Below are 17,842 nucleotides of genomic sequence, written 5' to 3'. Positions count from 1 at the left end.
ATTCAGCACTGAGGGAACTTTGAATAAATATTTAGAATCTTGTTCAATCGACTTTGACCGCAGACCGCTGGCCTGATTGATATGAAACTCTGTACACTGAATCAAACACGCTCAGCACACTGCCCAACTTTGACTCTGTTAATTGGCAACTTTATTCATCTGGCAAATATTCTGTTTCTTGTCTGCCAACAGGGCATGAGTATCCTGTTGGTATCTTGGCACGGACCACAACAACACAGACAGGGGCAAAGTAGTGAAATGTTCCAGACACACAAACAACACCTATTTTGTTGTTAGCACAGCCAGAGGCCCTAAAAAATATCAGAGAGGTGTTGCTGCTCAAGCTGTGACTCTTTTTTGTTGGAGAAGAATGTTTGTCTGGGTTTGTTTTGACAAAGCCAGCCATTTGGATGGATGTCTGTGACTGATGAGCTGTTCCTTGACAGTTCACAGTGTGAGAATAGAGACAGCAAAGAGGAAGAGGATGAACAAAAAAGCGGCACAGGGAAAAAGCGAGAGGAGAGGAGAGTGACTGAGCTTTGTGCAAGTAAATGAGAGATGCAAACACAAAGAGGCAGTGTGGGGCTGGGGGGGGGGCGGGGGCTGGAGCAGGGAGGACTGACAAAAGTAATCATCATCGACAGTGGGATGTCTTCATCTCCACTGCTGCCGTTACACACCCTGTACTCCCCACCAATCCCCACTAATGATATCTAGCAGAACGCAAAGCTTTGTAATAGCCCTGGAACCAAAACGGCACTGTTCATCCTGACTTATATTGTTCTCATTGAATTGCCTCGAAATGCATATCCTCAGCAGAAATGTTATTCAATCACAGCTTGGCTTGGGAGAGAAGAGAAGGGTCCTCATTTTAGCTCAACTGACACACCGGCAGCCAAATATTTTTTTTTGTGCCACGACACGTTCAGAGAAGATGTGCCTGCCAGCCTATTTACAGGAAGTCATGATGTATTGTGGGGTGACATGAAAGATTGAACGGCAGCACCTGCCTTCACTGAAACACAACTAATCATGTCTGCTTTTGTGTCTGCCTGTCAAGGATGTATCCAAACACAACCCAAACACACGCCTGCATCAGCATTCACGCTCGCATCCCAACATCAATTCAGACACATGTTCATGCATATTAACATGGACAGCTCACACATACACAGTGGGGAGAAACATGGCCAATCAGAAAAGCCCTCTTTAGCTACTTAATGATCCTCAAGATGCTAGTTTTCCATTGGCTGAAGCACAGCAAACAAACATGGAGAGGAGACCCAACAAACAAACAAGTCCAATCTGTTTTCTCAGCTGTGAACACAGCACGCTGAAAGGAGTGTGACTGTGATATGTGTGACTGCCTCAGAGCGTGTGCATGTGTGTGTGTGTGTGTGTGTGTGTGTGTGTGTGTGTGTGTGTGAAGATGATGGGGCACTTTAATCTTTGTGTTGCTTTAGCGTGCATGTTCATTTAAGTGTGTGTTTTGTCCTCGTATTCCTCGTCACATGGATTTGGATCCCTGCATACATGTTTGCTTGTATTTCTGAATGTGTGTGTGTGTGTTTCTACATGCACACGTCTGTCTGTGTGGTTTTATCTATGTGCACTCAGTCACTTTATGTGTGTCTGTGTTTGTGTGCTTGATGGAAGAATTGGAAATGTGATCTGAGGGCCTGGAGGGGGTGGCTGAGCTGCATCCACTGCAGACGTTTGTGTGTGAAGCATCATCAGTATTCTGCAGGGTGAGCTTTGGATGGCTGGTCCATATGACCATGGAGGATCTGCTGGTGGTTCTGAGCTCGGTTTGCTTAGAATAACTTTTGAATGAATTTCGTCATCATGGATTTTCTGAAGGCTGAAATGCTAAACATAACATTTCCACACAAAAATATCAAGAAACATCGAGTCATATGTTAAATACTTCTCTGACCTCTGTTTTTACATTATAACCAATATTTTCAACAGAGTTCAAAACTAATTTCATTCAGTGTAAAAGTCCCAGTTTCCGTGCTTTCAATATTCCCCTTTTTAACCCTTTCATGCATGAATTATGAGAACCTTAGTCAAGATATTTTTCCTGAGTGGTTTCATTTCTCTTTAGGAATGAAAAAAAACATGTGATTGAGTTTTTTTTGGGGTTTGTTTTTGTTTTTTTAAGGAGTTACAAAAATGTCCACTCAGCTGGACACCATGCATTTAATTTTTGAAGCAAAGAAAGTAATATGGAAAACTATGTGATAAAAAACATTTTTAATGCTGCGAATCGGATGTTTTCTCACATTTTAACATACCCTAATACTAATTATTATTCACTTCATGGAGATAATTTGCAAAAATCAGCCTTTTTGCTTAAAGAAAACAACCCGTGTTCATTACAGTCTAACAACAATTAGAAAATTGGTTTCCACTCAAACATGTTACTGCAGATCAGGTTTATCAAGAACAGCAAAGTTACAGTAATAGTATGAATTACAGTGTATGGGATGATGCATGTGTCCACTGTGTTGGCTGATATGGAACTAAATCCACAAAACCCATGAATATACAAGAAAACAGCTGTAGAATAACTGTCCACTGGAGTGAACACTGTGCATGAAAGGGTTAACATGAATAAGGGGCAAACAAGTTTTCTTCCGCTTTTTGCAAGTAAGACATTATATTACTCATAACACAACACTTACTGTCCACCCTGAAATATCTGCTGTTGAGAAAATGCTGTTTCAACGACATTTAAAAGTGTCTCTGAGTTCATTTTACTGTGTACTCAATGGTTTAAGTATTACTGATATGCAGGGGGTCAGAGGTGTGTGGGAGAAGGAGCTGTCTGTGAACATAGATGAAGGAACATGGGATACCATTTGGTCTTTGGCAAAAAAAGATTTCGATTTGCTCTCAGATAAGAGCAATACAACTTAAAATTTTACGTAGATTACATATATCCCCCTCACCGCAGACATCTCTTCAACCGCTCTCTTTCCCCTTCTTTGTGTCTCAAGTGTAAACCTGATGTGGGAACCTTAACTCATTGTTACTGGTCTTGTCGTAAACTGCAAAAATATTGGGCTGAAATTGTATGTGAAATGCAGACAATTTTTCATACTGATATAGAAATGGACCCCATGTCCTTGATCCTGGGTCTTCCAAGTAAATATGTGAAAACAACAGTTGGTAAAAGACTGTATAATGTTCTAACATTTGCAGCAAGGAAAAATATTCTCTTGCAGTGGGTCAGTGACAAGACTCCTTCTATCTGTGGTTGGTGTAAAATAATTTTGGAACTGATCCCCCTAGAATATTTGACCAGCATCATACATAACAGTGCAGATCAGTTCTACAGAGTATGGCACCCATTTTTGGACTATATTGGACCAGACCGTTCATCTACCCTTTTAAAAAGACTGTTGTGAACTTCAATTATATTTATAACTAGAAGCACTCGGAGAGCGCAGACCTCCGCCAAGGCTGATCAGTGGCCCCCCCCGTGGGCCCCCCCACCCCCGATCACCACCAAAATTTAATCATTTCTTCCTTATCCCATTTCCAACAAACCCTGAAAATTTCATCAAAATCTGTCCATAACTTTTTGAGTTATCTTGTACACTAACGGACAGACAAACAGACAGACAGACAGACAGACAAACAAACCCTGGCAAAAACATAACCTCCTTGGCGGAGGTAAATATGACTCCCGTCCATTGTACGTCTGACCTACCACCTACTGTATCAAGCTATGTTTTTGTGTTTTATTTCTTATGTAAGAGCTGTAGTGTATGTTATGTTTTGTGTCTAGTCTTTGGAAGACACTGTTTTGTTGAATGGGAAACAAAAAAAACTGCAATAAAAACAATGAGAAAAAAAACATGAATAACGGGGATATTTTATTAGAATGACAAGAATTGACATAAATACATATAACTGTTTGTGGGGTGGACATTGACATGATGCCCACATACATATATCTTGCATATGTTGGAAACCTTGGAGAACATCTACTCAACAGGATGAAGTGGTAGCTGAGCACAGATGGACTCTGCTAAAAGGGACCAAATCTGGGACACAATGACCTAAGGAGCCTAACCCTAACCTCAGGTCATCTGATGTTGGTACTAAGATGCAGTACATATTGTACCAGTCAGTTAATGTGAACTTCTATTTTATAGCCTGTTGGAGAGGCGGCATGAAACAAAATGACCCAGTCCACCCTGTAAAGCCGGCTCAGTATCCCAAAAGGATTGGACTCACTGTGGACTGTGGATTAGAGGTGCACACTGAAGAAAGTGGAGGACATCTTGGACACTCCAGATCATCCTCTCCATCGAATTCTAACAAACCGGAGAACAGTCGCTGACTCACCTCATTATGATGCACCACTCAACATTATATGTGTATATATTGTACTTCCTTGTGTGCATTTGTTGACATTAGCGTATTGCATTTCTAAGCTAATGGTATCTAGTTTTGCACTAAAGTACTTTGGATTGAGCATCCACAATTTCATGGAAAAACCAACCTCCACAAAGTCCTCTACAGAGAAATCAGTAGAATGCTGTGGTCATGGATGGAGCTAATTGAGACAGTGATTAGCTTAGTGATAGTTAGCTAATGTAAATGAATGCACCATTCCCAGCACAGTCCAGACTCCAGTCATTCAAAACTCATGTAAGGGCACAAACATGCACAAATCTTATATGTTGAACCTTTAAACTTTTATGAGTCATGGCAAATTTTCTGGTGGTTTACTCATTCCCCATGATTCCTTTACAACAGGGGTGTCAAACTCATTTTAGTTCAGGGGCCACATTCAGCCCAATTTGATTTCAAGTGGGCCGGAGCAGTAAAATAATAACACTGAAAAAAGAAAAATTATATTATGATCAGGTTTACATCTACAAAGTTTCCTTAAAAATCTGAATAACATGAACAACTTGAATTGTCTTAAGAAAAACAAGTACAGTTTTAACAATATTATTCTTCGGTTTATCAGTTTATCATTTACACATGTGCATTACAATCCCACAAAACATTTAGTAACAGGCAGAATATTGTTAAAATTGCATTTACTTTTCTTAAGACATTTCCGTTTGATCGTATTTGTTCAGGTTATTCACATTTTTTGTAAAGTATAGTTTGGTAATGTAAACATTTTCATGTAATTTTACTTTTTTTACACCAAAAAATAAAGAGAAAATTTGGGGTCGTCATTATTATAGGTTATTATAATATTTTACTGGTTCTGACCCACTTAATCTAATTGGACTGTATGTGTCTGTATGTGGACCCTGAATTAAAATGATTTTGGCACCACTGATTGTTAATATCTTCAGTGTAATTTTTGCATTTCACAAATTCATCCCGTGGGCCAGATTGAACTCTGTGGCGGGCCAGATTTGGCCCCCGGGCCGCATGTTTGACACCTGTGGATTTCAACATCAGTTACTTCCATGTATTTTTTTTACTGTTTTGATTGAATATTGATTATTTATGGTAATGTTATAATGGTTAACTTATTTTATCAAATTCAGACTCTGCATTTTAACCATCCTAATACACACACACAAAAGACCTAGCATCAGCAATTAGCATTAGCACGTGACACAGTAGAAACAGTGAGATGCCATTGGACATTGGAGTCACTGGGGGGTCGGGGGGGGCAGATCATCATCAGGGCACTGACAGGTGTATTAACCTACATGTATCTGTTTTCAATGGTGGGGGATGCTGGAAGACTGGGTGGTGCTGAGAGGACAAAGTCCACACAGAAAGACTCCAGAGTGACTGTGAATCAAACCTGGAACCTTGTAGCTGCGAGGCCACTGCGCCGCACCGACCGTACTTCATCATCAGTAACATAAAATGTGACCTTCATAACATATTTTTATACCACTTGTCCCATGTTTTCTAAATCACACATGAATTGAGGCCCTTAAAGCTGATCACGTGTCCTTCAGGAACCCTTTCAAACACAGAAATAGGCCTACGTGCCACAAAACAAAATAGGAAAATCACCTACATTTCCATATTTGCTCAATTCTTCTTGTGCTCTGATTCACAGTAGCTCCGTCTGACAAAACTGAGGCTCAGGCTAACACCCACTCGCCTCACCTCACAGATCACTTCCCCCCGGTGCTAGTCTGTCAAAAACAGCAGCCTCGTCTCTCTTTTTCACTTGAACTCAAAACTAACAAGCAAAGTTTGGCTTGAAAAAAGCGCAGCGGTTCTGGGAATGTCCTGCCAAGTTGAAAGAAAGCAAGCAATGGACTATATTTCCCCTGGGTCAGATGCTGCTACATTCTCTTCTACTAAATCATACATCACATCACAAGCAGCGAAGGTGCACAAGAGTCTAAAGGACCAGTTGTATTCAAGCTGAAGTACCCTCAGCTCAACCTGCTGTTTTTACCACAGGCGGCATCAAATAAGAACTGTTTACTGAGCAGCTGTCTTCTCCCAAGGACCAATAACACGGCAGCTTCATTGATCCCAATTTGGTGTTTTAGTGTAAGTGCAGGTATAGAGAGAAAACAAACATGTGTACACACACCAACAAGTGTCCAGAGCCTGAAGAATGCAGCAAAGGACCAAACAAGAGGCTCATCCCAACGTAAACGGAGCATACACAGAGAAGCAGCAGACAAAGCAATCAAGCAGACGATCATCTGGAGATTTGAGATGGTTGGTACTCAGCACACGCACCGTATGTGTGCGTTAGTATTTATAATGTGTGCATACGTCTGAGTGTATGCGCTGACAGGAACACTGAACAGATCCACTCTCCTTTATTTCATCCTTCCGCTGAGACAGGAGCACGCTTTTGAATTAGCTCTATCGCCGACAATGCCATCTATCACGCTGACAGGCAGGCAGGCGTCGGGAGTCTGACACCAGCGTCCACCTTGAGTGGAGGTGTTAGTCTTCGCTGATATAAAGTGAAACCTATAATGTGTGTATGTGAACCAGTGGCCTAGAGTGAACAGCTGTCTCATGTGGTGTGCATATTTAATTCAAGCATCAATGAAGCTGTTTAACCCAAGGCTCCAAAGGGGCCACTCATGAACTCAAACCCCCCCAAGTCTCCTTTGTGTGGTGGTGGTGGTGAGGCCCCCTGAAGGCTCTGCAGGATGACTGTACAGCTGTCAAACTGCACCTCTGAGCGCCACAGCTGCACAGGACACAAGGTGAGTGTGCAGAAATGTAGGGGGCTGGTAAAAAACACACCCAAAACAGAAGAGGTGGGATGTTCCGACAAGAAAAAGACACAACCAGAGGACAGAAAAAAACACCAAAAACGGAAGAGGGGGACATTCCACCGAGAAAAACACAGAAAAACTAGAAGCACTCGGAAAGCGCAAACCTCCGCCGAGGCAGATCAGTGGGACGTTCCACCAACAAAAAGACAGAAAAAAACATCAAAAACAGAAGAGGGGGACATTCCACCGAAAAACAGGAAGAAAAAACACCAAAAACGGAAGAGGGGGGCATTCCACCGAGAAAAAGACAGAACCAGAGGACAGTCGCCATATGTGGATTATGGGAGGAACTACAGTGATGTCTCTTTTTTATGTCTTCTTAATACTGATTATTTTCACGCAGGAAAAGTTCGTGTATTCCCATCTTTTTGGGCGTCTTTCTAGAACTTGAACTTGGGAAACATGTTTTGGTCCTTCACACATGAATAACCTCCAATCAACTGTACACTGGAAAAAAAAGTGGAAAAAAATGACACTGGGATTCACTTTGCAAATGTAAATGGAGGAATATTTTAAACAACAGATGCCAATATATTTTGCCACTGAAATCATCTCCATTAAAAATTACACTGTGCGCATACACTGTTCCGTCACTTCATTTATTTTTAGCTTACCGGCCGATAGGCAGTAAGCTATTGTCATCATGTGTCGTCTGTCGTCGTCTGTCGTCCGCTACAAAACTTTCAGTCGTCTTCTTCTCTGAAACTACAGTTCTGATTGACTTCAAACTTGGTATACAGCTTCTTTATGATGATGTCAACACAAGGTATTGAAATTATTTCAATCCGGATCTGATTCTGGATTTGGTGCGACTTTGACAAATTTTCCCATTGTAAGAGATAGGAAGTGGATTGATACAATAAATCAGTAAGTATCAATGATATCAAGTTGGAATTTGATTTATTTACAGATCTGATTGGAATATGACCAAAACATGGGCTATTTCTGTAATATAATAAATACACATAACTGGGTGATAATAAATGGCATCTGGATACATTTCCCAAAGCTTTTAATTTGGCCGGTAAGCTACAGGGCCATTGGTCCTATTTTTATCATAAATTATTCAATTCAATAATAGTTCAATATATTGTGAATAATTTAATAATGTGGAAGGAATTGTACAGTATCAACTAAGTATGTTATATCATTATGAAAGGTTTATTTTTATCATATTTTTTTGTGGTATTTCACATGACTTTTGGATCAAATCTTGCATTTTTACAATTGTACAGTAACAATAGGTTTCCTACTTTCAGATATTTCATTAGTTTTGGACAGTTATAGATCTACACGACATCGTAGACTGACTAGACATCCAGAGAGGATTTATTGTGTTTAGATATATGGATTTTTTTTTAATCTTAAACATGTTCAACATACTTCCACAGCACTTATTTCCTTCTGTTTGAAACAGAACAGGCAGAAGTACAAACGTACGTGTTCCTACCCACGCCTGTCCGTATACACTGTCATTATCGGCTTTTTCCTCATCCTTATATTTATTTAAAAATGGTATTCTATACATTCTTTTAAACTGGTTTATACTTTTATTTTGCTTTGTTTTTAGCGTTAGACTGTTCCATAATTTAACCCCTGCAAAAACACACACCCTTTTTAAAGTTGTTCTGACCAGTGGTGATTTCTCATAGACTGGAAGGGAAGCTCGGCTTCCCCTAAAATTACGAAAATTAAATGGTTAAATATGTGCGGTTGTGTTGCCAAGTGATTGACTCCAAATGTGTTAGAACACGTTCATCTTAGAGACGAGTTCGTTCAGAATCAGCTTTATCACAAATCAACAGACTCAATGTTGCTCACTTCTCATTCATTCCTGTTGCGCTGTTTTCTCATTCGATCTCTGCTCAGTGCATTTGCCTGTAGATGCTCAGCGTCCATACACTTCAATGGGACTGAGTGGAACAGTTTTTTTCAGTGCCTCAACACTTGACGGTAATTGGATAAATGCCACAATGATGTCCTGCCCCCAGTCGCTCAGCATCTCTGGGGGTGAATGGAGCTGTGGGCGGACCTCGGCCGGGCTGGACGCCAGGATTCCACATGCTGATTGGAGGATCAGCTGAAAGAGTGTATCCCGTTTGATTGACAGCTATTTTCAGATATTCTCCTTCACTGACAGAGTTTAGTTTAATACCGTCGCGCATTCTGCTGTGAAATCGAGAGAGAAACCACAATGAAAATACTTGTTCATTTCTTGCACTGTAAATAAAACCCACTCATTTTACTTCCTTGTTTCAATTTAACACAGTTTCAGAGGTTTCTTGTTTACTTGGTACGATAAGGTCACTGACCATTTTCTGAAAAAGAAACGGAGGGCCGAATTTATGTTTAAATAACTTGACATTTATTTTGATGTAAGCCGGCAATGAGCTTCCCCTCTCTGAAAGACGAGCAGCCGCCGCTGGTTCTGGCATAATTCACAAAACTGCCCCCCCTTCTCTCTCTGAGAACAGCTTCTGTATTTTGTTTGGAAGTCACATATGTTCATTTAAATATTAGTTGTGCTGTTTTAAACTGAATCAAATCTGGACATTTGAGAGCTTGCATTTTTAAAAAGAGTTCATTAGTTTGATCTCTGGATCAGGGGTCTCAAACATGCGGCCCGAGAGCCAAATGCGGCCCCCCAAAGGTTCCAATCCGGCCCGTGGGATGAATTTGCAAAGTGCTGTTGAACTCATTTTAGTTCAGGTTCCACATACCGACCAATATGATCTACAGTAAAATAACAGCATAAAAACCTACAAAAAATAATGACTCCATATTTTCTTCTTGATTTGATGTGAAGAAAATAACATTACATTATGTCTGTAAATAATGACAACTTCAAATGTTTGTCTTTGTTTTAGTGCAAAAAATAACATTAAATTATAAAAATATTAACATTTACAAACTATCCTGTAACAATTAAATGTGAATAACCTGAACAAATATGAACAACCTGAAACGTCTAAAGAAAATTAAGAACAATTTTAAGTATTTTCTTCCTGTTACTAAGTATTTAGTGTCTTTGTAGATCCGATCCATAATGCACATGTAGAAATGACAAGTTGAGACATAATACTGAATACTAAAATTGTCCATATTTTTCTTAGGAAATTTCAGTTTTTTTTCAGGTTATTCACATCGTTTTTGCTTGGATAGTTTATAAAAGTAAGTATTTTCATAATTTAATTGGGGTTTTTTGCACTAAAACATGACAAAAATTTGGAGTTGTTATTATTTATAGGTTATTATGTTATTATTTTACTGGTTCGGCCCACTGGAGATCAAATCGGGCTGAATGTGGCCCCTGAAAGAAGATAAGTTTGAGACCCCTGCTCTAGATCCTGTTTTATTTTGGAGTCATGTTCTTCTACAAATGTCCAAAAGTGGTTCTAGTCAAATGTTTAGTTGGAGTCAGCCATAGTCAGACCATTTCACACTAAACACAATAAAAAGCCAATCCAGATACTGAAGCAGTAGAGCACTGATGGACATTATACAGACATGATGTGATGGCATCTGTGACATTGCATGGTGGGTGGTTAAGAGCGAGGAGACGAGGACGAACAAGGGAAAAGACAACTTGTTTATGACGACTTATACATATGTAATGTGTATCACACACTTGTACACACTGCAGGCACATACAGCTTCCTGCACATACTCAAAGGTGCATCTGCTCATTAGCTCCAAGTGTTTTTCTGCACTTTACATCTGCGTCTTTCTCTCTCTCTTTCCCTGTTCTATCCATTCTGTGCCGTTCTTTGCAGGTAAACCTCAGTCCAAATGACAGCTGAAGTCGCTGTGTGTTTTGCCAAGGCATTCTTCATTTCATTACTGGCTTCAGCATCAATCAGTCAGTCGAGGGTGATGTGAAGGCTGCACACAAGAGCTAACAGAACGCCAAGTCCTCCGGATGTGCTCGCAGTGATGGTGTTGTTTTGGCACCCAACATTAGTGTTAAAATGAACGGTAGATGGGGGATAGAAAAGGCGAGGCGCATTTCCACAGAGATGTGAGATAATGAGACAATAATGAGAAACTACACAGACATAGAAGGAAAAGTGGAAAGAAAAACAGGTATTTGTTGCTCACATGGAAGGAGGCTCTCTCCTCTCTGTCCAGAGGCTGAGTCACAAACATGTTTCCGCTGATGGGGTCTATGTTGTAAATCCCACTTGGAGGCTGATCAGCGCCGGCTCCAGTGATGCTGTAGCGGATGCCGACGTCCTTGTCCTGATCTGAGCGGATCTGGTGACAGGAGCAGAGAAAGAAGATTGAGTATGAGGAATATGAGGCAGATCAAAGACATTTACAAGACATATTCACTACATGACAGCAGATGGACCTCGGTGTATTGTTCAAGATAGTTCATTGTGATTCATAGTGGGGCTTTGCCACATATGTGCTGATAATATTTAGTTTAATATGGATATATGAATATATTATTATGATATAACTATATAGGACAATATAGAACATTATATGTATTTATATTATATATGTGTATGTGTTTTTGCTTGTTTTTTTTGTTTTGTTTTGTTTAGTTTAGTTTTTTTTTTTTTTTTTTTTTTTAGTTTTTATTAATATCTGGTATTAATATCTGGTGGAATAAGTTGTAAATGGGTAATATATTTGTGTATATAGGAAAAAGGATGTATGATATTATTATTATTATTATTATTATTATTATTATCATCATTATTATTATATTGATATTCATACAAAATAATAATTGCTATATAGTGATCATAAGGAATAGTAATCGGGGTAGTAGTACATAAGTTTTTACTTCTTCTTACTCCTTTTTGAGCATGTATAATTTCATTTCAATTGTTTTATTATTATTATTATTATTATTATTATTATTATTATTATTATTATTATTATTTTGTTGTTTGTTTACTTATCAATCATTTATGTACCAGCACTTATATTTTGTTGATTTTTGTTTTGATTTCACTGTCGACATGTTCAAAATAAAGATTTCATTCATTCATTCATTCAAGATAATACTTTCAGCTTTTCTTTTGTGCACACACACAGATCCTGCAGCCTGAAGGTGATAACTGAACATGTGGAAAACACAGCCTCTGCTTCTGGATATCTTTACCTTCCTGGCAGTTTCTCAGCAGACAAAGTGTGAACAGGGCCCTGCTCCTTCCTATAGATGTATTTCTGACAGCGACATGCCTTTGTGATATGAACTTGATTCATGCCGTTATTCTCAACTTCCATTGACATACTAACCTCAATGTGACCGTTCCACCTGTAACACTTCAGTTGTTATGTCACACCATAAGAAATGTGACATTTAAAGAGTGATATATTTTACACTGAACAAGTTCCATCCTGCCACAGCAATAAAAATATCAATATTTTTCTCAACACCTTTCTGACTTCAAACAAGACAAAAGGAAATGGGATTAAAGTTTTCCTTCCCGGTTGCCATTGATTTTCGATGGGGTCTGAGGACTGTACAGGGTCACCACACAATGCAACATTATCATTGTTATATTAGTTGATAATTAGGGTGTGCAAATATGGATCATTAATAAACTGGCTACCATGTGATGAATCATGTTCAGAGTAGACACTTCTTGAATCATGTCACATATTGATTTATCTATAATGTATATTTGTGGTCATGGCAACAGCAACAGTTCGTTTACCTGAGGAAACACGGTAATTACAGAAGTCTCACAAATGTGACCCATAAGGATTTCAGGATAAACGCTCATTCTCTGAAACACGACAGATTTAAGCAGCTTATTGTCACATAACAAAAGCTGAACTTTTCTCATTTTTAGATGATTCTAAAAGAATGCAAGCATACTCCTGTTAACAGAGACGTGTTTGTGTTCGTGTCCAAACCCTGCGTTGACATTTACTGACAGTTTGGAGACATTTGTGGATCCTGGACCACTTTCTCTTCCCGTCATCTTTATATCATCTTTTCTTTACCCTCGTGCTACGGTTCTGAACACAACACTCCTTTGAATGTTTTTTTTTTCTCTCCTGGGACCGAACCATCACTATGGTTACAACTCAGAGGGAATAATCGCAGAGTCAAATGGAGAAAAGGGTAGGCTTGATTTTTTTTCTCTCTCTATCTTTCTCTTCCCCTCCTATGCAATTTTCCTGGTCTGTGGGGCTGCAGATCATGCATGAAAATGAAATTACTTCATCCGTTCAGCAGTGACGGCGGCTTCTGCATAAAACATCTCTCTGCTTGAACATGATACCCTCTCTCTTAATTTCCAGTGTGATCCTCCCACACTCGCACTGTAGCGCGATAGCTTTCACAGGTGCAATTTTCATTTCCTGGGCTCACTTCACACAGGATCTGTGTGTGTGTGTGTGTGTGTGTGTGTGTGTGTGTGTGTATGTGTGTGTGTGTGCAGCCCGCAGGTCCAGGAGTAATGTACAGCATTGTGTAACTCCTATATCCATCAGAGCACTCAGACTCTTCTACTTGGCATATGTGTAATCACTGTAGCATGACAATGATAATGTACGACTAATTACATTTATTATTCACGCCTACCATCTGCCAATCATATCATAGTGGTATTATTGCATAAATAATAACATAATTTGATCATTCACCCTCATCATCTGTGTCATCTGTTTGGAGAACAGACAGATAATATGTACAACAGGCAAATTATTCATTTTAGCAATGACGATGTGCTTAAGAAATCCTTCCTTTTCTTGTAATCCTGTTATCTGTTAAGAACATGTAAAGGCCGTCCTGTTTAAAACAGCAACAGATGAACTGCAACAGCACACATACACATGAAAAAATACACCCCCCCATGCCGCTGCTTTTGCATGTCAGCATTTCCTTGGTGCATAAGAGGCTGCTTGTAGTCATGTATGTGTGTGTAGTGAAGTGTTTGACAGGTAAAGGCTGACAGTCTGCGCACCAAAGCGTGGATCAAAAGGACTAGCTCAATTCAATAATTCACAAAGCCATCGTGTGGGAAACACACATAGGAGAATGCTCAAATGCACTGTGTGCATGCTTCTGCATCCTGACATGTGCGTGATTGTGTATGATTGTGTGTAAGTGTGTTTGTGTCCCTTCACTGGAACTTCAAAGCAGGCCGTGAGTAGCTGGAACGTTGACGTAAACCCCCCCCAGTGAAGACAAAGGAGCTCGTACACATCATGTGGCCTTTGCTTCTATTCCTGCTTCAAATTCCACATCAAGGCCACCTGAGACCAGATGTCACATTTGCTGGTGTCTCTTAATAAAGAGTCTTTATATCAATAAATTGAATAAATGAAGAAGCACGGCTTTGCAGAGTCCTGGGAATCCCATGAGTGACAACTGCTCAATTGAGCCATTTGTATAGAATGCTAATGATGAAAACTAGGGTTTGTATCACCCCCCCGCCCCCACTCTCTTTCTGTCTCTCTGCCTATTTGTGGCTTTCATTCGCTTACCTCCTGGAAGATAGAATGGCTACTAATCACACTAAAATAGCAAAGAGCGGCAGATGCAGAAGGCTTAACTGGCTGTCTGTCTCTGTCAGATCAGACCAGACATCAGATAAGTGACCTATTTGTAACTCTTTGAGAGTGATTTCCTTGATTACTGACAACTGCTGGGATCCTGTGGGATAAGCTATCAGCTTGAGTAGAAGGATGGAGAGGGACTGAGGCAGAGAGACGCAACGCAGGGAGTGAAAGCAATAGGGAGTTGGGGGAAAATTAGATGAAGAATTAGTGTTCTGTTAAAGTCCTCAGGGTGACGCAAGACACACAAACAGATAGAGGGAAAAGGAGACGAATACATTTCCATTCATTGAACACAGCGGCTGGCTGCCTAATTAGCGCTCTGTGAAGTTTCAGTCTGTCCAAATCTCCTTTAATTGATCCAACCCTGTATGAGCACCGTCTCTGCATAAATAGTTGGACGCCTACATAAACAGGGACTAATGTGGCCTTTATTGGAGGGTACACGCGGAAGCATACATTTACTTCATGTCTGACTGATTTGCAGCAGTTCTGCAAAGTGAACAAAACAGCGATCTTCAACCCAAAGGACAAACAGCTACAGAGGTGTAGCCTGACTCTCGCAGTATTTTGGTTCCAGGAAACAACAATCATTCAAGCAGGAAGTCATGAAAGGACAGTTTGCTGCTGGCGCCCATGGGATCATTAAGGGTTACTGTGTGTTATAGGCTAATGTCACACAATAATGGGGATGTGAGCTTTACACTCTTTGATAGCCTCTTTTATGTCTTGTACACGCTTAATGGTTTGGGCCAGTGTTGTAGTTCTCTCTCATCTCTGTCTCTCTCTCTTTATTTTATAGCTCTTTATGGGCTCAGTCGCCTCTTTCCGCTGTTAGGGCACATCAAACGCCCCCATAGGTTACACACCAGGGAACCAGGCGCTCATTCAATACCAAAGATCTCTTTTAACGCAGTCAGAGATCGCTCACGTAGATTATGACCTCGAGGGCCACACTGGCTGCTCTGTGAGATGATCGATTTTTTAATTCATCCCAAAAATGTGTCTTAATATGTGAAAAATGTGACTTTCCAAAGCTTTGTGAAAAATAAAGTCAGGCCACTTCATTGAGTTAAAGTTTACTTGACAGAAATATTAAATGCAGTGGAGCTTGCAGTGACCATAACACCCTCCGCCTTGAAAAACCAATAGATGATTGCAAAGACATCTCAGGAGGAAACATGCAATTCAACTTGAACAATAACTCTGTAACAATCTGAAGTCAATGACAGAAAATGAAGACCAACTATCCCCCTTAAGGTAAACAGGAAAGAAGATGAGCAAAAAAGAAATCAGCTGTGATAAGTGGAGCAGAAAATGGTGATTTCAGTGTAATTCTTGTGTGCTCATACCGTGCACTGTTTGTGTGTTGGACCATGTAGGTTTTTTCATGTTAGCCAACTTGACATCTAAGCTAGCAGTAGCTAATTTTACAAACTACTGCCACTGTAGAGAAGCTGACGAGAGGTAATGTTGCACTAGGAGGGAGCATGAGGATATTAAGTGGGGAAAAAATCCAAATCCTCTAAATAGAAATATGTGTGCAGACTATTATCGTGGATTTAAACATGTGATAGAGACAATTAGCTTAGTTAAGTCATATCAACAAATAGCCACGTCCCCAACAGACTCCAACATAAACTACACTTAAGCACATGACTATATCAGAATCAGAATCTGCTTTATTGGCCAAGTATGTGAACACATACAAGGAATTTGGCTTCGGTTTGTCTTTGCTCGCATGTTTCATATTGAGTATTTGTCTCTTACATGTCTCACTGTTATTGTTGTAATGTATTTATTTATTAACTGTTTGTTTCTGTAATTGTTTAACCTTGTTTTTACTTTTAGCCCCCTCACCCCCTTCCCCTCAAGGAGCCATTGCTTTTTGATCAGGCTGCATTTGTGAATAAGAATCTGTTCTTAATATCTTGCCTGGGTAAATAAAGGTTAAATAAAATAAATAAATAAATAATAAGTGTTTCAACATGAACCCAATCACACTTGAACATAGACATAATATAGACAAACATTCAACTCGAGTCAAGAACAACAATGGGATGAGATTTACAGTGGATTTGTAATATGTACAGAGGAGTTTTATACAGTGAGTGGATGTGTACAGGGATCCGGTCTTTTCAAATGTAATATGTTTATGTATATATTATTATTATATATAATAGACTACGATACTTACCATACTGAGCCTTTAAAGGCTAATCCTCTATGTACTATTGATATTCCAAAGTGTCAGACTCACAGACTGTATTCCTTACTGAATCAAGTATTAAGCTCAGTATTTACACACATCTGTATTATGATGTCATCTTCAAACAAAAAGTCAGCTGATAGTTTACATTATAGCTCCGAGAGAGGGTTTATTGTTTCTGAAGAAACTGTGGGGATGCTAGTCGGAGTTTTTGAGTCCAACAGAAGTGAAAGTTGCTGCTTCGCTTGCTGCCTTCGCTGTAAAACCAGAAACTCTGTTGAATTTTCAAAATATTATGACTTTAATCTCATAAAAGTACAACTTTATTCTCATTAAATAATGACTTTATTCTCATTAACAACTTTATTTTCGTTAGTTAACAACTTTATTCTCGTTAAATGACTTTTTTAAAACTACGACTTTATTCTCATTAAATAATGTCTTTATTCTCATTAATTAATGACTTTATTCTCGTTAAATAATGAGTTTTTTAAAACTGCAACTTTATTCTCATTAATTAACGACTTTATTCTCATTAAATAACGGCTTTTTTTTCGTTAAATAATGAGTTTTTTAAAACTGCAACTTTATTGTTGTTAAATAATGACTTTATTCTCGTTAAATAACAACTTTATTCTTGTAGTGACAAGCGTTTTTCTTGTCTTATGTGGCCCTAATATGCTGTTGTAGTTTGCTACATTTTTGGTTGATGTTATTATAAATAAAATAGCAGTAATGGATACAAGTGGGAGGGGTTTCAATTTGTATTGTTATTTTTGCTTCCTTCATTTGCTTGTTGTTTCATGTCTTCTACAAGTATAATTAACATACACTTACTCTGTAAACTAACAAT

General features: G+C 39.2%; 1 protein-coding gene across 2 annotated transcripts in view; it reads right to left on the bottom strand.

Annotated features, from left to right (window-relative positions):
- Positions 1-17,842, bottom strand: part of LOC115420004 (cadherin-4-like) — a 346,596-nt gene that overhangs the window by 102,280 nt on the left and 226,474 nt on the right. For both annotated transcript variants that reach the window (XM_030135107.1, XM_030135108.1), the window contains exon 6: positions 11,352-11,507. In XM_030135107.1, coding sequence (XP_029990967.1) covers positions 11,352-11,507 — 156 coding nt within the window. The remainder of the gene's footprint in view (positions 1-11,351; positions 11,508-17,842) is intronic.

Source organism: Sphaeramia orbicularis, chromosome 5 (genome assembly GCF_902148855.1).
Source record: "Sphaeramia orbicularis chromosome 5, fSphaOr1.1, whole genome shotgun sequence".
Classification (NCBI taxonomy): Eukaryota; Metazoa; Chordata; class Actinopteri; order Kurtiformes; family Apogonidae; genus Sphaeramia; species Sphaeramia orbicularis.
This window is presented reverse-complemented; position numbering and strand designations above follow the sequence as displayed.